The sequence below is a fragment of the Etheostoma spectabile genome, chromosome 5 (genome assembly GCF_008692095.1).
Source record: "Etheostoma spectabile isolate EspeVRDwgs_2016 chromosome 5, UIUC_Espe_1.0, whole genome shotgun sequence".
Classification (NCBI taxonomy): Eukaryota; Metazoa; Chordata; class Actinopteri; order Perciformes; family Percidae; genus Etheostoma; species Etheostoma spectabile.
Genome location: NC_045737.1, coordinates 16,158,781 through 16,182,137, shown reverse-complemented (window position 1 = coordinate 16,182,137; position 23,357 = coordinate 16,158,781). Strand labels below are relative to the sequence as shown.

Sequence of the window (23,357 nt, the reverse complement as noted above, 5' to 3'; positions counted from 1 at the left end):
TGCGTGCGTGCGTGCGTGCGTGTGTGTGTGTGTGTGTGTGTGTATTTGGGGATGGAGGGGGTGCGACAACCCTTTGTGGTCAATTAGGAGCGATCTGCAGGCAGTCAAGCATAGAAACTGAGGGGCTATAATCGTTGGGGAAAAAGACAAGACTTTCTCTATTCTGTCTTTCATCCTCCTTGTATTACTTTTGCACTCTTGATAATACTCTGTCACACTCACAGGCTCTATTAACCTCCATTTAACAATAATGACTTTGATGACTGTACATAAATAAACTGACATGGCAGATGAGGTGTCTTTCCGTTAAAGGGGAGTTTTTCCTACCGCCATCACCAGGTGCTTGCTCTCTGCCCTCTGTTGGGATTTGGCACTATATGAAAAGAAATTGACTTCACTAAGTATTGTACTGTACTGCACAGTACTGTACTGTGCTTTTTAGTCCCAGAATAGTTCAAATTGGAATAGTTGATCAGAAAAAGATGAGAAATCTTATTCTGGTTGAAAGGTAAGGGGGCTGTAAACATTTTGTATTACATTCAAATTTTATAGTAAAATTAAATTTATAGTAAATTTGTTATGTAACACTCCTTCCAATGTGTTCTTTTTTGGAATATCTATTCTCTTATCACACATGCTCGCCCACTTAAGTTGAAGACATTTGTCTGGGAAGATGGAGCACTTGGTGTCAGACTATATTTACTTGCAAACATGAAGCAGTTAATGGGATATGACATTATTAAACCTAATTTCATAACTTTAATTAATGTCCAGTTGATTACAAACACTTACATACTTTTTTGTTTAAAGAAATGTTTTTTAGGCCATAGTGACATTACACCCTGAGAAGTGAAACAGGAGAGAGAGGGGCAATGACATGCAGAAAACGGCCACAAGTCGGAACTGAACCCGCAGCTGCTGCGGTAAGGACTGAGCCTTTGTACATGGGGCGCACGTTCAACCAGGTGAGCCATCATGCGCCCCAAACATAATTTACGGAATATGTAATTTGCTGTTTTCTGTTGTTTATCTCTCTCTTACTCTGAAAACTCCTCAAAGGCTTAGAAGGTGATGCTTTTTGTAAGGGATGCAGCGATTTATTGGCAGAACATTGGGGTCGGACAATATTTGCCTCGTTGACCGCCATTTACCCGTATTTACGTGTTATTTTTTTCTGCCACAAGCAAGAATCGGTCCTTGATAACTATGGAATTTGAGAAAGGGAGAAAATTCCCTGTGGACAGCGCCAATTGCTGAAAAGATTACTAGGAAGGTAATGGAGTTCATCGCAATAGCTGACCAACTGTTTTAAAGCTTACACACAGCCCAACTAAACAGAAGACCCAGTCGTTTTGTTGACGTTTGTCTTCCTGAAATCTACAACGCCATTGCTACACACTTTCATGACCTACTTGTGTGAGTATGCTTAGCGTCACGGCACAGTGGATTGACCCTGCAAGATTTATGATGAAGGCCATAGTGCAGGCGTTGGATGGTAAGCTGTATGGCCTCCGTGCCTGCATCCTTTTCCAGCGGGCTGTCGGAAGCTGGGATGTCCTTTCTCCAAAACTTGCCTCAATCCTGGAGTGCCGTTGCCATTCAGCCGGCGAACTCCTTGTCTGTGTGCCAGTCTGACAACTGCATTCTGCTTTATGAGGAATCATGCACAAGTTGAAGAGACTGATGGGATAACATGTCACTGAAATTGTACCACGTATGATTTCATTTGATTGGTTGATTGCTGTATTGAATTATTGATTTAGTAGTTTATGGCAGTTATTGTTTAAATTAACAACCGTTAGAACAAGGAAGAAGCCTACACATTTTTCACACATGCAACTTTAAAGTGCATGAATTTGGACAGACTTTAATAGTAGCTTACTACACACACACTATTTTTTTTAATGTGTCTTTTATCTGAACACTTAAAGAAACCTTTTTTGCCTTTACACTGATGGATTAAATGTTTTTTTTGAGGGTTTAATTTCACCCGAGATAATTTGAAGCAATTTGAGCAGAATATCATCAGCCTCAGGGGATTAAAGATCATTGTTGAAAAATTCTCTCAAGGCTTAACATATGACTGTTGTAAGCATCGATATAGTAACTAAATCCTCAGTCTGGCTCAAGCTTGCCTGGCTGAAGCAATGCAGACTGAATGTCTGATTTTGGTTTCTGTGCAGTTGTTTCAAGAAACTACAGCAGAGTTTCTTGGCATGAGCTCATGTAAACAACAGCATTTGCACTGAGCATCAGTCCAGTGGAGGTAACACCCAATTTTCTGTTCCTCTTAGACCTCACACAATTTCACGCCAAACTTTTTCTGTTGATTGTTTCTAGGTGGATAATTGTTGTTGTCCTGAGTTGCCTTGGCAATATTCATACTCACACAGTCTGTTGTGTTTGGTTTCCTCAAAGCTCCTTTCCTTTGAGGACAACCTTTTGTGTTGTCTGTGATGTGGTTCTGCTTTGAGATAATCAAAATAAGGGCTTTCAAAACTCCTCCTCAACAAGGTCACTCTGGAGGTGAAAAAATTCACTGTCGCAGTCATTACCACAAAACATACAGGGCAGTCATCATTTAGTTTTTGAATGTCAACTTGTCCCTTCTAGTCATTTTATAGATCGTCTCAGAATAACAGGGTCACATCAACTCAGAAAGTATTTGCTAAACCTACAAACTTGGTGTGTGTGCCTGCTGACTTTCCCTGAGTCATGACAGAGTTAACAACCTTGAAACTTGCTGAATGTCAGTTTCACCAGATGTACGTATAAGGGCCCGGTTGAGCAAGCACAAAATAAAACAGTAGATGATAGATGGCCCAACTGAAGCACCAGCAGCCCCCCTCCTTGCCTTCTGCCGCCATCTCCTTGGTTGACAGTCCAACGGTCTTGCACTTCTTTCAATTTGTATGCCTGGTATCAATCTGGATTCTGTATGTGTCTCTGTATTTCTAAGTACTTATGTTAAGCTAACTGAGCACATTAGTATGTACAAAAGACAGGTACACCAAAGCTTCTCCCTGTTCTGAGTGCTATCTGAGAAAAACTAAGCATCAATAACTCAAAAGTTGAATTGTCTGATCAAATTTATAATCTTGTTTACTTATGTTTTAGATATTTAGTCATGCTAGCGGCAATGTCAGTCCGTTTGTTCACCATGAAAAATATCTCTATTAACTAATAGAGATAAAAGCTCTCTCCAACAACTATTGAATGGATTTGATTTGATGAATTTTTGTGCAAAAATTTATGATACCCATCAGATAAATCCTACTGACTTGAGTGATAACCTGAATTTCCCTTTAGCGCCACAATTTCACATTTCAGATACCAGTATGATTATCTTTGTATCCATCTACAATGAAGAATATGTTTTACTTCCACACCTGTGTATCTTTTATTAATTATGCCATAATAATGCTGTTTTGGGCTTTAAAAATCTGTTGAGGAGTGAAAATGTTTGGTAACCATGGTGGCTGTAGATCATCATCAACTCTGAAGATGGTAAAAGAAACCTTCCCCATCTCTTTACCTCTAAGCACAATGTATCCATTGTTGGTACTGCCTTAAAACCTCGGAGCTAGGGGAGGTGAATGACATTCCTGTGACATGTTGAATGGCTTTTCACTGGGGCTACTAGACAAGGGCAAACACTGCCTGCCTCTCATTTAGCTGTCTGTCAGTAATCCGTCTGTCAGTGCCTTTGCTTATAGTTTTTGAAGCTGCAAAGTGACTCCTCCCTCCTGAGTTCACATGTTGCTGCTCCACAGCAGGGAGTAGTAAAAACGTCTATACACCTGCAGAGAGATCACAAGTCAAAGTCCCATAATCATTTAGTTCTATAGTCCCAGTCATGTCGGAGGTCTTCACAACATTGACTCAATCATTGGAAATATTGTTTATTGTTGAAATATAATAATGTTGCAGTGGTTACTTCAGTGTAATATACCATGAGCTACTGGTGTTGTGGTGGCTGATGGTTTTAACACTTCATACTTGGTCCGTAGGGGGAATTAATCAGACAACCCTCTGGTTCCCAAGCCAAGTCCTTACCGACTGAGCTTCTGCCATCCCAAGCCTAAAATCCAAAGACTTTCCGGGTATTTATTATACAGTTTTGCGTAAAGAAATGACTTAAGCAGTTAAACAATTATCTTAAAAGTGGCAGATAAAGTGTTAACACCTGTTGAATTGATTACCGATTGATAAAAGAGTTGTTTAGTGCTTTTCATTTGTTTCAGTGATGTAAATGGATGTGTGTGGGCGGCTTGTGCATTCCCTATCAATGGTTCTCATTTTTAATATTGTGGAAATATATGGTTGGTAAACAGGAACTGAGGTCTTCTAGTGTAGCTCAAACATCATTTTGCCATGCCAACCATAAACTAGTTGTGTCCGTTGACATGGCATTACCGGTTGTGGTCCGACAAACCTCCGTCAGGACATCCTGACAAAATCCATATCTGTACACAAACACTCACACGTGCTGTTCAAGCCCACCCAGGATTGTCTACCACACTCTTCCTTCCTCCAACCAGCGCTGGTTCCTCTGCTCAGTCTCTGAATCCTGTTGCCGTGGTTACCCTTCCGCCGTACACAATGGCATAGTGGTTGCATAATGTTTTTCTGGCGGTGCAGTTTGTGGCCCACACTACAGCTGAGTGGGCAGGGAGCACTCTGAGTCGCCCTCCCACACTTCGCTCCATGCTAATGAAAAGCTTGGTCTCACCGGGGAGTTTTCACACTGTATCATAGCAGCAGAGAGCCTGAGAGCCTATGGGTGCTGTCCTGCTGCAAAGGCAGTGTCCTTTTGTCTTCCCAGTCATTGGTTAGTTTGATATTGTCTGCACCCGGTGTGACTCAACTGGCTATAGAAACTGATCAAATTAATGTGAAATATGGATAAAAGTGCACAATAAAATAAGATTTCTTTTATATAAGAATAAGAATTTGTCTTATGCATTATTTTGTGTGGGGACCCCTATTACCTTGTTGGATTCTCGGTTAATTTTTTTCAAGAGTTAGACATGTGTTTTTGAAGTTTGAGTTTGGGAAGATTGCAACTTGTTATTACCAATGATCAATATCAAAATAACGATTCATATGTTGAACTTAATTGGAGTTTCGGAAGGTTGGCAGTTCGATCCCTGGCCCTGCAGTCTCATGTCAAAATGTCCTAGGGCAAGACACTGAACCTCAAGTTGCACAAACAGTGGAATATGTGTGAGTGTTTATCTGATGAGCAGGTGACACCTTGTACGGCAGCCTTGGCCACAGTGTATGAATGTGTGTGAATGGTACCTGTACTTTATGAAAGTGCTTTGATTAGTTGTTATGACTAGAAAAGCACTTTATAAAAACAGTCCATTTACATTAAATATTTACCATGTAAACTTCATCAGACACAACGCAACAAAGTTTTAGTATACTAAAGGCTTAAATGGCTATGACTAAACTATTTAATATTTATCAGTGGTTTACTGTAGCTTTTATGCCATCAATCCATTGACGGAAAAGTTATCAACAACTATTTTGATAATTGATTTGGCCATTTACAAACGATCATTCTTTTGTTCTAGAAGATTGAGATCATACAGAAAATAGTTAAATACTATTTCCTAAAGCCCACAGTGACTCCTACAAAGTGCTTGTTTTATCTGACTAGGAGTACAAAACCCAATTTTTTTTATTACACAGACAAAAAATATATCCATCCATCCATCCATCCATCCATCTTCATTCGCGTATCAGGGGACCCCAAACTCCCCTTTCCCGAGCCACATTAAGCAACTCCGACCGGGGGATCCCGAGGCGTTCCCACCCCAGGTTGGAGATATAATCTCTCCACTTAGTCCTGGGTCTTCCCTGAGGAAGAAGACCCAGACAAAAAATATAGTTCCAGATTAATGTTCTGTCAATCAACTGATCGATTAATTGTAGCCTTAACTCCATGTCTTTATTAGTTGAAAATATTAAAAAGTTGCACTCAGCAGCCTGCATTGTACAAAATGGGATGTGTAGCAGATTACTCATTTATAATTTGTCAGCAGTATGTAGTTTCTGTTCTGGTTTTTATCTGCTCTGTCATCTACACTTACCATTCCTTTTGGCACGTGTACCCAGGATGTAGTAAATGTAAAGGAAGTGCGCCAAAGTGCGCTGAGCAGTATCATCTCCAGTTTCAGACGGTTAAAATGATGTGGTTAATTTTGGCACTGACAAACAATGGTGTTCAGTGCCCTGGGGCTTTATTCATCCCCCACGAGCCAAAGACAATTTAATTAATTAGAGTAGCAGAACTGTTATTGTAGCGAGCGGGCATCTTTTCATGTGAAGATGTGGAAGTAAAATAAGCATGACTCAAATTCTCACAGGTGTATGTTGTTGGGAAAACATGGTCTTGTGGTTGTTAAGTCTAGGTGGTTTGAGTTGTTTCTTAATTCAGTTTAAAACAAGTAAGGGACCAGATATCAAAGTCGAAAAAGCCGTTGCAAAGATTGTCATGGGGAGTTAGTAAAAAGCAGCAGTAAATACGTGGAAAATAACTCTACCTAAATGTGTCATATTTTACCTCTCTCACTTTGTCTCTAGTTTCTGCCAAGCAGTTTGGCAGCAAAGAGCATTTTTATCCCCTGAAATATTAATCTCTGATTTGAAAAGCAAAATGCATCACAGCTCATCCAAGGTTTATTAGACGGCCTGTTTTCTTTGGATTGTCATCAAAACACTTGGCTGTCCTGTTTACATCTCAAGCACATCTCCAAATCTATAAAACCTGGTAGCTGATTTGTTTTGCATTACATTTGGACAGATAAGTTTCACTGTTTTGCTTCTTCTATAAGTGTGGGATCACTTAATAAGTCAAGGCCATTCCCTGCAAAGTGAAAAGTCAACAAACTAATGAACAACTAATGGACTGGCTGGCCTCAGTCTCTAAGTGCTAATTAAAGGGGAGTAAAGTTACAGTATACATTTCAGTTTACGTGAATGAACACTTTTTGCTTGTTTTCCTCTCTTTGTTAAAATTGTAGTATACATATTCGCATTTGTGTTTGTCAGGGTGTGTTTAAAAAAACTTTATTCCTTCAGAACATTCTCAGTTTCTGTTATTCACCTAAAAAATATATATATTTTCTCCAGTAAGCAGTAGTGAGGTTGCTAATTTTATTTTGAAAACATATTGCTCTGCTGAGAATGTCTGTTTTTGGAGTACTGTATAGTGTGAGTGGGCACATTCAAGCACTTTAGGTGGAAATAAGCAGAATAGACGCAGTGCAGGCAGTTGAAAGAGAGGTTACATAGTGCTGTTATTACACTGTAACTCCCTGTTTATTCCACTCACCAGGGACTTTGGGTTTAAACATAAATTGTGCAGTAAGACAATACCATTACAGTTGTAACTACTGCAGACTGTCGTTTAAAGACCTACGAAAAGCCTGCCACACTGGCCTGCTCCCTACCAGGCTGACGTGGTGACGACTGATCAAATCAGTGAATCATTGGGCTGCATAACAGCTGCTTTGTCACAAAGCTGTCAGAGATGGAGACTTGTGCCAGATTACAACACCTCTATTTATCAGATGGCTGCTTTATCCAACCTGTAACGTAGACCGGTATTTAATGACATCAAATCCTTTGGAGTAGGTCAGACCAGAGAGCAGGTTTAATTGGCAGATGTAAGGCAGCAGTGTAGATCAGGTTTTCACTGAGATGATCACACTGGGATGCAAAATACAATTGAAGAGATACTGATAAAATCATTGTTTTATTATTCTGTCAATTTTCTATCTTAAACTATTTTATTACTATTTGTGTGTCAGTGCTGTTGGTTTTCTTGAAATCAAGAAAGACTTTAAGACTAAAAAAGGTGGAACGATTTGAAGTAGAGGACATCCCTTATAAATGCACTTCAGTTACCACAAACTCTCTGAAGACTAATAATTTCATTGTAGTATTAGTTTCTTTACAGTTTTTTTAGTGTGTTTCTGTGTCATGCCAAACATTTTGGCCCATCCCACTTTAGATTACAAGACACCACAAACTTATTTAGCAAACATCTTCCGGTTGCATGTACAAATCATTCAAAGAAATACTTGAATATATATATATATATATATATACTTGAAACTAATTTTCTTTATCATTCAAACAACACATGGGCCGGATCTGTTTTTCATCTTCTACATTAACATATGGTCCTGTTTCAAAAGTCAAAGGTAGGTACACCAGACTAACTGTTAGCACTGATCTTTGTGAATTGGACTGTTTCAGCACTGAGGCTCATTTGTATAGAAAGGGGCCAATTTTGCACTGAATGTATGCGATGCTATTTGCTTAGCAGCGCAGTTATGGGAGCATTTCATTGGAGAATTTAGTCAATTTGTTTCTTTTTAACTTATTTGTGAAGTGGCCGCAAAATCCTTTTTGTAAATTCGCCCCTCATTTTTTTTTTTCTCACTTGTGTGTCAGTATCAGATTTGACAGAGAGGCTTTGTGTGTGTGTGTGGTGTGTGTCTTCCTGGAGCTCAGCTAGCCTGCCTGCTATTGTACTTAACACTTTTCAGCTTTTCAGCACCCTCTCCAATTTCACAGTAGTAGTGCACACAGAGCCAATCAATAGCTGGCTCACAGTAGTGGAAGGGAGCGATACACACTGTAGTACTGGCCACTATAAGACAAGGACAGTGTTTCTTATCCTTCAAAGCTAAATCAAATATCAGGAACTTGAAAATATTGACCTGCTAACTACTTCATATGTGAGGAAGACACACTTTTTTATTGTATGTGCATGTTGCCAGGTAGTTATTTGGAAGGCTAAAAACACTTAGTTGATCAGAAAAAAGCTATGGTGTGCCATATCAGACTGAATCTCACTCTGAGTTACTGTTTTTAGTAGTTTTTTTTCTTACTGTTAAAGTGTATGCTGACATAAAATTATAACCTTTATTTTGTTGCACTTGTATGTTCTTGAAAGTAATAAAATATTGTTCAGTATTTTTTCACATGATCAAGAATATCCTTATCATCATCATTGCAGATGAACCCTGAAATATTGTGATACAATTTTAGGACCATATCGTCCATCCCTAATCTTCAAGGATATTGTTAATAATTTATTTATTCAGCAAAATGCTAAAGTTGTTCTGCTCCCATCTTAAATAATGTTAGAATCTGCTGCCTTTCTCTGTTTAATATCATTGTAAATTGAAAATCTTTGTTTTTGTACTGTTGGTCGGCAATAAGAAACAATTTAAAGATGCTACGTTGGTTTCTAAGAACTTGTGAACTTGGCATTTTTCACAATTTTGTCACATTTTTTTAGACTTGATTTCACAAAGAAATTGACAGATTAATCACTAATAAAGAGGATCATTAGTTGCAGCCCAAGCTGTTACATGCCAAGTGAGTCACATCTAAATTTTTAAGCTGCCTGCGTTGCCCTCTAAAACTAAAGTATACTGTTCTGAAAACAACATTCAGTAAATTAAAATTGATAAAACACAATTTAATAGCTAAAATCAAAATTAAAATGTTTTTGTTTTTTGTTGTGCCACATTTGGATTCAAAACATGATATGGATTTCTATTTTAGTTTATGTTGCCTAATCTTTTCCCAACTGTGTATTTTCATTGTCCTCGCTGACATTTTGTCTAGGCTAATTCTTAGCATATGCTCTTGCTACTGTAATGTTAGATTTAAAACGGTCGATTACATTTAAAACCTGTTTTAGTGAAGTAGTTCTAGATATGATATTTGACAACCATCTGAACAGCATTCAGTTGTTTATTTTAATATGATAATGAGAAGATGCAAAATTAGGAACCTTGGTGCAGGATTCCCTGTAGGCACCCAATTACATTGTATGTTTTTATGCTAAATGTCCTTAGTCTTCAGAGCCAGCAGTGAGTCCGCTCTAATCAACGAAATGACAGCTGCATGGTGACGTAGTTGCTTGAAGGGTTACTAATTGCTTTGAGAAATCATTGATGTAATTGTTCTGGTTTGGCAGCTACTATAACTGTAGGGGGAAGGTACTTAAAGCTCAAATGTTGTCTTTAAGATGCTGCAAGTGTTTTATACACAGTCCTCAACATGTTGGACTGTGTGGCACGCAGGGCTTTTATTTTATCCTTATACACTGTGAGGGATATGTTTTAGGGGTGTGTGTGGGGGTGGTGGACTTAAATTGTCATGATATACATACATTATACTCCCACAAGTGTAGGCTGTATTTAAGAGACTGTAATTTATAGATGGATTATGGCAGGATTAAGGGCAAAGATTAATGTAGAAGTGTGAGTATGATACCTTCATTTTCCAGCTCAGCCACCATTGAAATTATTAAAAATAATAATAATACATTTTATTTGTAATGCACTTTACATTTAAACAAATCTCAAAGGGCTACAGGTAAGATCATAAAAGCAAGGTAAAAAACATCGGTGTAAAATATCTTTAAGTAGTGCAACAACATTTTTGTGCAAGGTTAAAACTCATAGGTTCTGCTAAAAAGAAATGTTAGTAATTATTATCATTTTAGATATTTTGCAGTAAATGATTTACATCTAATGCTGTCTAGACAAGCACAAGCTTGGTCTTAGAGAACAATTGTTCACTCTCTGTCTGGCTCGAAGACAAATGTTTCTACTGAGAAAGTGTGTGTGTGTGTGTGTGTGTGTGTGTGTGTGCGCTTCAGACGGCGCTTCTTATCACCTTAATTACACTGGGGACGCTGCCTTCTCAACACAACCCTGTGTCTACTTGTAAAGTAATAAAAATAAGGTGGAATTCTGGTACAAAGTTGTATATCACAAGACTTTTTTTTTTCTTGGCATGAATTATATTTTCATTTAGTGGCTTCAATATTTTGTGTTTCTGGGCTGCAAAATGAATTAATGTCTAGACCCAGGTTGGTGAGTTGTGCCACAGAGTGTGGAGGGACTCCTGCCCAATGGTTACCTGAAAGCTTAGCTATTATCTACTTGAGATGTTACAATCAGTGTTACCTGGTGTGGTCCGCAAATGCTTCCTCAATACTTGAGTGTTTCATGAAGTGATTAGCCACTGTAAAGATGCTGATCATCAGTTAGTGCTTCATGACCTCAAGGGCAAAAGTTCCTATCAAGCTGTTTTACAGGGAAGAAGCTAATTGCTTGTATACGCTTGATATCATGTGCTTGAGAAGCTCAGATAATTTGTTTGCCTATTTAAATGTGTAATTAACTGCTTATTACAGTACTTCACAATACATTTTTTTGCTGTAGATCTTAGCGTTCCATTTTGATTGTGTATCCCTTTTTTCTCACCATCCATTAAATCCTTGGTTGGCAAGTAAACTGCCAAGTAGAGATGATCCGATTATACTATCTTGTGATCCCCTATCTTGAAATCATATTTATTTATAGTAATTACATACTGTAAACGTTCTGCTTCTGGGTGTGTCTTTTTCCCATGGGGGTTTACACAGTAAAGATTAAGAGGTAGTAATGTAGAAAACATCTGCAGCTGCTGGTTTTGTCTAGACTGTTTTATCCACTGCAGCTTACACACTGGCCACACTTTGTGGTGTGTTGTTAGCATCTAATGTTTTCCTCGCCCTGCCTTTTCCCGCTTCCCTGATTTTTGGTTACAAGGCCTTTCTGCTGTTCATTACTGTTCAGCGCTGCCTCGTCTTGACAAGGCCAGAGACTCTCAGTCAGAGCAGCAACCTCTAACATCAGTCAGCCATTCAGGCAGGGCGGCGCCTCTCTCTGTCTTCTTACTGAGTGAACACAAGACTCTGTAAACTCTGCAGTGTGAAGAAGTCTTCAAAGGTGTTTCCAGCATCAGTGCTGTATTATAAAGGCCTGTCTAAAGCTGGAGCTTTGAAGCAACACTTCAGCAGATATGAAATCTAATTTGCTGTGTTTGCACTGGCTAAACTAATGCTCTTAGCCTGGCTTCTGAATTGCTGCATGGCACGTAAACTGAAACAGGTCTGTTTTTAAGAAGCAGTGTCAGTTACTTTGTTCTTTGTATATGGAACTGTGCTTCCATAGGTATATGTTGCAACAGCTAGTGCTAGAGCTGGGAAATATATGTATATTATATATCATTATTAGTCATTATATCCACATTACCGATGATAATTTATCAAAAATCTCAATGTGTAAATATTTTGTGAAAGCACCAATAGTCACACAACACTACAATATCGTTGCAATAGCGATATTGAGGTATTTGGTCAAACATATTGTGATATTTGATTTTCTCCATAACACCCAGCCCTAGGTTGTACTATATATAGCAAAACTGAGTTATCAGTTGATGAATGTGGAGTTCTGAACCTTGTCTGCTCGAACTGCAATAACTGCAATGGGTTAAGAGAAGCATGCCGCCTAACCGCAACCGCAACCGCATCTTTCCACAGAAAACCACTCTCCAGCCAGCAGTGTTAGGTAATCCAAGACTCTGACAGACACAAACAAACCTCTCCCCTGCTTTCCCAACCAGCTCCTGTCCTATCATCTCAAGTTGCTTTAGAGAAACAATTAGGCCAAAAGTAGGAAGACTTGTCTGCGCTTTTAAGCACAACAAAGGGAACGTAGCAATTTGATCCTGCGGACTATCTGGGGTTTTGCTCTGCACTGTGTTGAGGGGAAGAGCTACTCTTGAAAAACAGCTTCCCAGCCACTGTTTGTCAGTGATTCCCAGGGAGGCGTTTTCCTCTCATGCCTGCTCATTATTTCTCTACCCCATCTTTGCAATTGCTCAACAGCATTTACGCAAGTCAGTGCTCTCTCTCAACATCCCTGGAGGATGAGAGGGATTTCCCAGCTCACATCTGTAAGTAGGTAAACCTAAGGGTTGTATCGTACGTGGGGGGGGGAGCCCAGCACATTAACACCCGTTAACTTAGCTCCTAGCTAGATTTTTAAGAGCTTAGTCTCAGCTCTCAAAAAAGGAGAGTTTGATTTTCAAGGGAGCGTTGGGTTTTGGTGTCCTCCACTACCTCACCAAGGGGCTCAGTTGAACCTCTGCCATTTTCCCCTTGTTTGTATGTGTGTGCAGCTGGTGTTAACAAAGGGTGGGCTCACTTTCCGTTCTTTTTATGTGCTTTCAGAGAGCTGAAAATAACGGAAGTTTGGAGTTTGATTCTCACAGACCACATGCAGTCATGCTAGACATGTATTTGTTTTCCTAATGCACTTTTTAGCTATGTTGTTGTTACCTGTTAGCATGCCTTTGCTTAAATGTGTGACTGGAAACGTTCCCTTCTTTTTAGTTTTGTTTGCAAGACATGGGGCAGATTGTTTCTTCTTAAAAGGTTGAACCAGTATCTATTTTTCAAATTTCCTCTCAGCTACACATACATGGACTAATGCCAATTCACTACTATGGTGACTGCATTTGCCAACAAATGATCTGCAATTGTGAACGTGGTAATTTCCAGTTTTCAATCTGTCTCCCCACATAATTTCTTGGTTTGAGTTTCCCTTAGTATTCTTGCTGCGTAGCTCAGTCAAGACAAGAAAGTGCATTTAAACATTAGTGCTGTTACATATTGGCAAAACCTCATCACACATTCTATTATCAGTCACACTATCAAAACTGACAACAAGATGATGGAATTATTGTACCTTTATATATTATACATCTTTTTCGTCCTCCTTTTAGAGTCGCTGTTATGCTTTGCTGCTGTCTTTTGTAGAGCGTGCTCAAACTGACACCTAACAGGTGCTTTAACATAATAGCCCATGCAAGAAAGTCATGTAACTTTCTAAGTGTAGTACTGTTTTTTGTCCTTCTGGTAGCAGTAGTTTGAATTTGCTATCGAAAGTTATTATTACTGCAGTAGTATGAAGTTAAGATCCTCTTAGAAAACATTATTGTCCACTGAATTTAGGCATTCAAAATAAGGTGGATCAAACAAGCATGACACTAGCTTGGCAATTCACAAAACTCTTAACTGATAGCGAGATATAGTTGTATTGAACATTGAACTTTTCAGTGTATTGTATGAGTGAATTCGAGGGTGGTGTGCGTCGGGTAAATTGCCTTGAATTTGGATGCACAAGGCTTCACTTGTCTATTTAATTGTCTGGTAGCAAAAGAGCCCTTACAAAATATCACACAATATCTTCAAGTGTCTGCAATTATTGAATTTTTTGTGCACAGGACTTTTCAGTGTGCTCAATAGTCCAACAGTCCAACATATCTCTCCCAAGATTGCTTTTTGCTGTTTTTCAAGATCTTTTGCCAGCGTATCATGTTACATACTGTATAGGTTTTTGTGTCACTAAAGTAGATCCATGGTGTGAATTAAACCATTATAAGGGTTTAAGAGTGCTGCACTGAAGTAAATGTAATTCCAAGTAAATGTGGAAAAAAAAACCATCTAAAATGTCATAGATGTCTTCAGAACTGCACAGATGGCATATAATCAAGAACAGGAAATTGCTTGTGTTTTCCTTTCTTATCCTCAACTGTATTTTCACACCCAAGTCCCACGGCTTCACAGATTACACTTTTCTGGCATTAACTGTCAGCAGTGGAAACTTTCCTCTGCCCGAAGTTGAAGTTGAAGGATGGTCTAAGCAAGCTCCTTGTTTTTGTTAGGGCTCTGTTTTCTCGCTGTTGGCATTTTGGGTTCATTAGATTCCGACAGATTTTTGGCTTTCCTACTTTTCCAGTTTCAGTGGTTAGCATGTTTAACTGTTGATCTTCATCTATATAATATAAGAATTAGAAGACAGGACTTTGTAGGCCAACGTAAGTATTGTCATCACCTTGTCTGTATGTAACGGTGTTCAGTCATTTGAATACATATTGTGGAGTTACAGTGTGAACAAGCCATCCACTCTCTTGTGTCAGTTTCTCTGGAAGAAACCGATAAAATCCTGATGTTTCTGTCCCTTCTGACTACACGATGGAGACCTGACTGACAGGTGGAAAGCCACAATAGAGTGAAGCCAGACTGAATGGGGGTGGAAGTGTCATTAACATGAGAAAGCCCACATCCTTAGATTTCGCTTCCTCTTCACATTGTCTGCTTTTTGTCTCTGGCTTAGTCGCGGGACAAGTCCCCTCCGAGACATCATTCCCTTTAATTAGTTGGTAATTCAGTTTGTGAGCACAACATTTCCAACCATCAGAATCAGATTACTTCCCTTCAAAATATGTTAGTGTAATGTGGGTGATTATAATAGGATTCCTTTCTCTATGTTCTCTATAAAATGTCAAAAAAATAGTTACTTTCCCAGAATACGTGTTTAAAATTGCTTGTTTAGTCTGACCAACAGTCCATACCCTAAAGATGTTTAATTTACTAAATTATATGACAAAGAAAAGCAGCAAATCTTCACATTTTAAAAGCTGTTCCAGGGGAATGTTTTTCTGCTTAAAAAATTACTTAAACAACTGCTTAACTGCTGCTGCCCCCGCGACCCGACACCGGATAAGCAGACGAAGATGGATGGATGGATGGATGGATGGAGTAGCTTGATTATCAAAACAATTGCCAATTAACCCTGTTCTGCTGAATGAGAAGCTCCACCAATAGAACTTCCCTCTTAATATCCATTTTGCTGCAAACAAATCAAGCTACAATCAACAGTGCACGACCCACAAGTAGTCACTGCATAACTAACCTCCCAGCACCAACTATTTTACAGGGATGTGCTAATGCATTCTGCTGTGCCACAGAGCCCTTAGACTCAGTGGAGTTACTCGCTTGCCAAACAGAATCAAAAGCAGGAAGGAGAGATTCAACCATGTTTTAGCTGTTCTAGAGCTGCAATTTAGGATTGTTTTGATTATCTGTTCATCTTCGGATTATTTTCTCTATTAATCCTTTGGTATGTAAACTGTATGGAAATGTATGTCCGACCAATCATCCAAAATAGAGCCCTACCGATAAGGGATTTTTAAGACGGATACAATTATTTGGTTATTAAAAATCCAATATATTGGCCAATGTATTTATTTAAAAAAACAGATTTCCATAACATTAGTTATTTGTAGTTCTGACATTGTCAGCAAACGTTCACATTCACCTAAAAGTGTTTGTGTGGATTCAAATGTAAACGTCAGTTTCAGATTCATCCATGTGAATGTGGACGTGGCCTCAGACACCATTGATCAAGCCAAGGGACACATTACAGTCACGGGTCAAAGCAGGGTGACGTTTTTGTTACGGATAATGCCCGAGGGAGTTGGCTGTTACCTCTTTTCTTTTTTCCTCCTGAGCTCCTCTGCAGTTGGCAGTGCCCAAGTCTGGAGCCTGCATTTACTCATCAAATATTGTGAGACACATTGTAGAGAGAGGATTAGAGTGGGAACATATAGCTAAATTACTAAACTGCTTCTTGACAACTGTGCACTACAGTCTTGGCAGGACTGTGGGAGTCAAATGACAGCACAGGGATCTCTCTTTTATTGTGGCCTTTTATTTTGCCAAGGCAGAGGAAGCTTCTGCGATAAAGCTGTAATTCTGGCTGTGGAAATCTAAAATATGAGACTAAGAATATGGAGAATATGGCGCACACTCTCATTTTCTCTCACCCTTCTTTTTCTCACCCCCTACTCCCCTGCTCTCTTCCTCCCTCTGTGGGTGTTTGGTACACGAAGTGCTTCATGATTGCCAGGGCCGTGAGTGGCACAATCGGCGGAGGCGTCAACAGCCCTCAGTCAAATGTCCTTTCTTCCCCAAATGGTTTTTCTGGCGGTGTTTTGGTTGAGGGACAGTGAAGTCAGCGTTATCCAGTCAGATGGTAGTGTTCAATAACAAAGCTGCATGGCAGCATGATGGTGGAAATTCCATAACAGCTTCTGCGTTGTTCATACATAGAGGGATCTGTCGTGCTAGAATGTCACGCAGGCTCACCACATTTGACGGTAAAAGTGCTTATGTGTGCTCTTCAGCTGTCAGCTGCAGCCTCTTAACACTGAGCTGTAGGGAAACAACATCTGGCAGGTGAGAGCGTAGAACAGGAACTTGAAATGATAAAATGTTTCTCCTTTCTCATTACGTTTTATTTTATTACCATTAACATTCTGTAATAATGCTGCTTCAACGGTGAAAAATGCCATTCCAAAAGCCCATGTCTGCAGCTTCATAATTACTTGTTTTGTTCAACCAACTAAGTCTAATTCCCAAATATTCAGTTAATTATCACAGAAGAGTAAGAAAACAATATTAATATTAGAAAAGCTCAAAATCAGTCAATAATGGGGGTTGTGGTTTAAAAGAAACCGATTTAAACCATCCGAATGGTTGCAGATCAGTCTACTAATCCATTAATCAACTTTAATTGTTTCAGCTAGAAACATTTAGATTCAACCAATAGTTCCTCATTTTTCAATATCTGGAAAAGGATATGGTCCATAATGGATATGGTCATTTCTAGAGGTTGAGGCAAATCATTTACACATAAAGTTTGGATCATAGAACTCAAACATGTTCCACAAACATTCTTTAGGAAGCCTGCTAAATAGTTTGAAATTATATTTGTGTAGATGCAGGTGCAGGACTTAACTGTAGTGGATAATTAATTTTACATAAGCAGTAAACATTGTTGTTTGTTTTCTTATAAATAGTTGAGTGTGTGTGGGGTGTAGGATTACTGCTTTTGATGTTGGATGTCAGCTGTGTTGATGTTGTGATTCTTATCAATGTGTTGCTGACGGTGAGAGCTGTGCTGCCTGGATATAATTTACACACTGTGGTCAAACTGATTATGAAGGCTTTTTGAGGGTGGGGGCAGGGGATTTTTTGTCTACCGCATGCTCAAAGTCTTTCTTTTTCCCACTACAGATAGTAATTCAGTCTCACTTGGCTCACTTTTCTTCCTGTAAATTAAAGACGGATTTGTGGATCAAAAGAGGAAAAAAATCCAGGTGGATTATCATTTTATATAACCAAAGAATTGGGTTTTGAAAATGGAGTAAGTCCCTGAAACACCTCCACAGTTTGACCTGATGTCGCCCTGTTTTGGATCGGAATATATACTTATTTATTAAGCTTTCGTTGCTATTTCCAGGCAGGCATGATGCATCAGCCAGTTATTAATTGAAGCTGTTCCTGATCAACAGTTTTATTGCCTTATCCCGGCCACTTATTTTTGGCTCTGATGTCTGCGTTTGCCACATTGAAACTGATGCAGATACGGCCTAAAGCAGGGTGGCTGCTTTTTTAATCTATTGGTGAACTATGATAAACCCTGTGAGAACAAATGAAACTGAGCACAGTGTGTCCTCGCAGCTGATTGATTAGTTCACTCCTATCTATTTCTGGTCCTCTGTTTATTTTGTCTGTCTGTATTGTCTACTGTTGATTGATTATTATTATTATATATGATTAGTTGTCATCAAATTCTAGTATCGTTGGTATAGTTTATAGAAATGAGATGTTAAATCAGGATTTCCCTCACAGTCTTGTTGAGATCTTATTTGTTTATGCTAAATTTGTAGCTTTAAAGTGTTAAGTTTTAGTTAGACATTTTGAAAAACACTTATTTGCTTTTAGGCTACAAAATTCACACACCATCCACCAGACAAATGCTGGTAAAATATGCAAGTGGCTGGTAGATTTGGTTCACTCACCAGCCAAAAAAAACAATGGTGAGATGGTGGTAAAATTTGAAAATTCACTAGCTATTTAGCTGTTGGACAAAAAAGTTAATTTTCCAGAGTGTTAGCTTTTCTTGCCGAGAACTAGATGAGAAAGTTGATACCACTTTCATATTCATAAGTATCCATTCGTACTGTATTCTCTAGGGAGCAGCCAGTTAGTTTATTTTAGCATAGATTAGATTAGATGATAGTTTATTCATCCCACAGCGTGGAAATTCCTTTGTTACAGCAGCATTTTATATATTTTTATATATTTATAATAAAAGCTAAACAAACAAACAAGTAAACACAAAAACGAACAGGCAAACAACAGACAATAAGCAGGGGGTAAAGGGACGTCAAGTAAAGGTATTGTAAAGTGCGGTTGCCATAGTAAAAAAAACAACAACAATATTGCAGTGTAAGTAAGTGACGTTCAAATCAAATAGAATATGTAATATTTACCTGTGACTATAAATAATATTGGAAAAAGTAAGTACTCGCAATGGAAAAATATGAATACAGATAATAAAGATATACAGAGCGTGTGGAGTAAAAGAAAAACAGGAACAGAAACTACAACATTATCAGGTAGTGCAGGTGTTGTAGAGTCTGACAGCGGCCGGGATGAACGACCTGCGACCTTCTTACACACATAAAGACTGGAAACGAGGAAACAGCCAGCCGGCCTCCGTCAAAAGGGTCCTCTTTGGTGTGGATCAAACAAAACAATATATAACGTGTTAATTAGCGAGCTTAAGAGTTGCTTGTCGGCCCCTTTGGACAATCTCTTCTTCTCCTTCCCTCACTAGTGGGCAGTTTGCTGTGGTCCGAAGATGTCGACACAGGGGTACGGGTGGGGACTACGCCGCGAAATCCATCAAGAAGCGGCGCAGCAAGTCAAGTCGACGAGGGGTGACGAGGGAGGACATAGAGCGCGAGGTGAACATCCTGAAGGAGATCCAGCACCCCAACATCATCACGCTGCAGGAGGTCTTTGAAAACAAGGCAGAGGTCATCCTGATCCTGGAGCTGTGAGTAGCATTTTCTTCTTTTATACAGTAGTTCTATACTCACAACTGGGCTCATTTGGATTTTTTTAAATTATAAGATTAACCTTTAAAAAAAATGGTAGTAATAAGATTCCTAAAACATAATCGGGGAAAAAATCTATGACTTGCATAAAAGGCACTGGAAAACACTTAATAACTAAATGTTATTAAATTATCTGCCCATACAGTGAGACAAAGTGTGGAGGATAACCCAGCATTTTCTTAAAACATTATGGTCTTGAAAGTATTCAATTTCAAAATAATCTTTGCAAGTCCTCATATTAACCAGTATGGAAGGTAGACTGATTGTTGGGTTGTGTCGTGTGGCACAAAGATTACTAAGCACCAGTTAAACTGGTTTTTCCAGTTCAGGTGGAACTCTGAACACTGAAAGAGCATTCAAGTTTACACTACAATTATTCAGCTGACCCACTTACAGAACAAATAAACATGAACACAGAATAGAGTACACCTTAGTTAGTAGGTCACCTTACAGCCAGCAGTAATGAGCGTAATGTTGAGGGCCACAGTTGGCAGACAACATTCCTGACTTGTGATCGCATATGATTAAATTGCAAGAAAAAATAACAACCACAAAATCAGTCCAGGGCTCTACAGGGCCTACCGTATGTGTGATTAAATCATGGCTCATTTCCAGCTTAATACAGTAAAGTGGTAGAGCAGGTTACTTAGGGCTACAAATATCATCTCAATATTTTTATGGCTTGATTAAAGGCTGCAGAGGAGAATTCTTAAAATCAGAATGAACATTATTATATAACAATTTTTAATTAATGCCATTAGATTGGCAACAATTATTCAATTGGCATTGAACTCTCACTGTAGCTACTGCCTAACTTTATGGGCTGTTTCAGTTTCAAACAGTAAAAAAATGATCCCTCCATAGTTTGGTCCACCTTACAGCTAAAAACCAAGCTCACATGATTAGGACAGCTTCTGCAAATTCTCCAGTGTGTCACCACCCAAATGTATCAGTCCAACCACAAAGCACATTGTAATAATGCATGCTTGCACCTTAATCTCATTGTAACGTTATCAGATCATTGACAATAAGAAAAGATGAATACTGTTTTTGTGGAGTGGTGCGGCATTGGATTGCTTGCGAGTATGTTGATAAACCTCCGGGAGTGGGGGGGATGTACTGCATGTTATCAGGAATACCACAGAAAACAAAATAGTTTATCAGAATTTGAAAGTTACGGTAAAGTACTGTATGTAAATTAATTCAGTTTTAACACAGATGCCTTTAGGGCTGAGTACCGAATTCAATACTTTTAAAGCACCGACCAAATTGCCTTCTAAAGTATCAAGTATTGAAAAATGTCTCATCAGTCAATACCCAATTTCAATACCTAAGGAGTAAATCTCATCAGCGACGGTGAGCCAATAAGCATGCAGCATGCTTATACCAAGATCTAATAATGCTACTGATTGGCTGTCTAACGTTACACATCGCAGAGACAGGCAGGAAAAACTCATTACACACAGAGACGGGGCTCACGTATAAGGAGCTGAAAAATAAATAAAATGATTTGTGCCGTAATGTGTAATATTGCAATTTTTTTTTAGTTTGATATAGAAAAAAATTGTTTAGGCACCGTTATCAAAGTCCCGGTAATGGTATTAGTACCGGTTTCAAACATTTTTTAACGATACCCAGCCCTAGTTGCCTAGGAGCAGACAGTTTTTAGTGTCTGATATTTCCGCTGCTGAAACTGTATCATTCAACCCATCAGAAAGGATCCATCGATCATCTTTTGTATCAGTTTGTCTTTGTGTGGGGAGAATTAACCCAGACAATGAAGAAGTGGACATCAAATGTCTGGGAAAATGTTGCTGAGAAAAGTTATTACTGCTGAGGTCTCTTTTTGAAGCACGTAATTATAACCAATAGCTGTAAAGAGCAAGTATGCTGAGCCACAGTGTGAGCCACACTCCTAGAATAAAGGTTAACAGGAACAAGACCAAATTTAATTTCACTGAGTTATGGAACACTTTCTATTCTGTAAGTTATTTGATTATTTATGACCTTGTGTCAAGGTTTTCATTTTAGATTAGTTCTGAATAGAAGCTGTTATAACCTCTTATATGAGATTGCAGAAGCAGCTGGTTGGTCAATGGTGCTCAATCAATAGAAACGGGTAGTTTGCATTTTGCACCACTGATTCATGGTTGTTACACAGAAACTACCAGAAGCATTTCCAGGTAATCGCTACACCTTTCCCGGTAAGAAGTCACAAGATTAAACATATAATTTATAAAGTATTACCTTGAAGCAAAAGGGAAATATTTGGAACATTAAGGGTGGATAAATTTCAGCATTATAATATGGTTATTACCAATTTTATATACGAAGACGTTTTATCTAATTTGGAAGTAATTAAGCTGATAGTACCCTAAAATTACTGTGAAAACATCAACATGTATTACCCCATTATTAAAATGTCATTACAATATTAATATAACTATATTACCACTACCCAGATATACATATGGTTATCATCGAACCCATTCTTAACTATTACCTTGGTAATTGCATGTTATTACATCTGTTACCTCACCTTATTACCCCAGTATTACATCTTATTACTGTGATGTATTACCCAGTTTTTACTTTAGTAATTACAAGTTTTTATGTATATATGTAACCTCTTTAATATCACACTGTTACCCCACTATAACAATCTTATTACCGAGGTGGAATGTAAAACTGATCCATTAGCTCTCCCTCTCTTCTGGCTGGCATCCATACTGTCTGTTGTTTGGCTTCTTCTAACACCTCCACAACACATACTGTATCTCACACATTCAAGCTTTGCTCTCACTGATGATATTGCTCACTTCTACGCTGCATTGTTTAATTGTGTCAAGTTATAGTTAATATTTTTGTGTAATTAACCCCCTGTTTGTGACAATCCCTGAGCTGTTTTGTGACAGTGGAAATTGGGTTTTAGCTTGGTTTGTAAAAGTATAGCACAAGTTTGTGTTAAAGTTTGGAGTCTTCACAAAAACATGATTCTGTTAGATCCACGATCAAATTTTAAGCAGGGGGATGGTTCAAAGGAAGCCTCAGTATTTAAGGAAAACTTGGAATGATCTATAATCTAATATCATGGCTTCTGTTCTGCAGTCTGTGGAGACATGGCAGTTTGTTTTCCTGACCAGTCCATCAAGATGATTTTGCCCATGGATTTCCGATCTTATTAATGTCAAGCACTCCAGTAAAGTGCACCCTGAGCCACTGACAACCATTTGATAGATTTGCTCCCTAAGGAACTCTTATACCGAGATCTTTTTCCTTGTTATGTCAGTCTGGCTGCGTTTGTGGGCATGTTACTATACGGGTACTGGTGGAAGACAAAATATGAACCAGGAACTGTAGTTTGAAGATTTATTAAATGCCAGGACCCCACAAAGTAGTTGATGCTTCTCTGTCTTGATGCTTGTGATGTAAACAATAAAAAGGACAATGGTAAAAGGTACATGCTACAAGACCTTTGACCTGGTATGGGTGATTGCACATTTTAATTTTTTTTGCAGTACTGTGTAATCTCAGTTAAACTAGAGCCAAGACCATTTTTTTGTACTTCACTGCCCTGTGTATTGTTGCATCCTGCTAAGGCACCCCCACTGCACTGAATCGTTGAAATGAAGGGAGCTTGCTTTTCTTACGATGATTAAAGTCAGTCT

The 23,357-nt window shown here is 38.7% G+C and overlaps 1 protein-coding gene across 1 annotated transcript in view; it reads left to right on the top strand.

The window, feature by feature from the left end:
• dapk1 (death-associated protein kinase 1) overlaps positions 1 to 23,357 on the top strand; it is a 94,644-nt gene that overhangs the window by 8,383 nt on the left and 62,904 nt on the right. Inside the window, exon 3 of the mRNA XM_032516765.1 lies at positions 19,407 to 19,628. Coding sequence (XP_032372656.1) covers positions 19,407 to 19,628 — 222 coding nt within the window. The remainder of the gene's footprint in view (positions 1 to 19,406; positions 19,629 to 23,357) is intronic.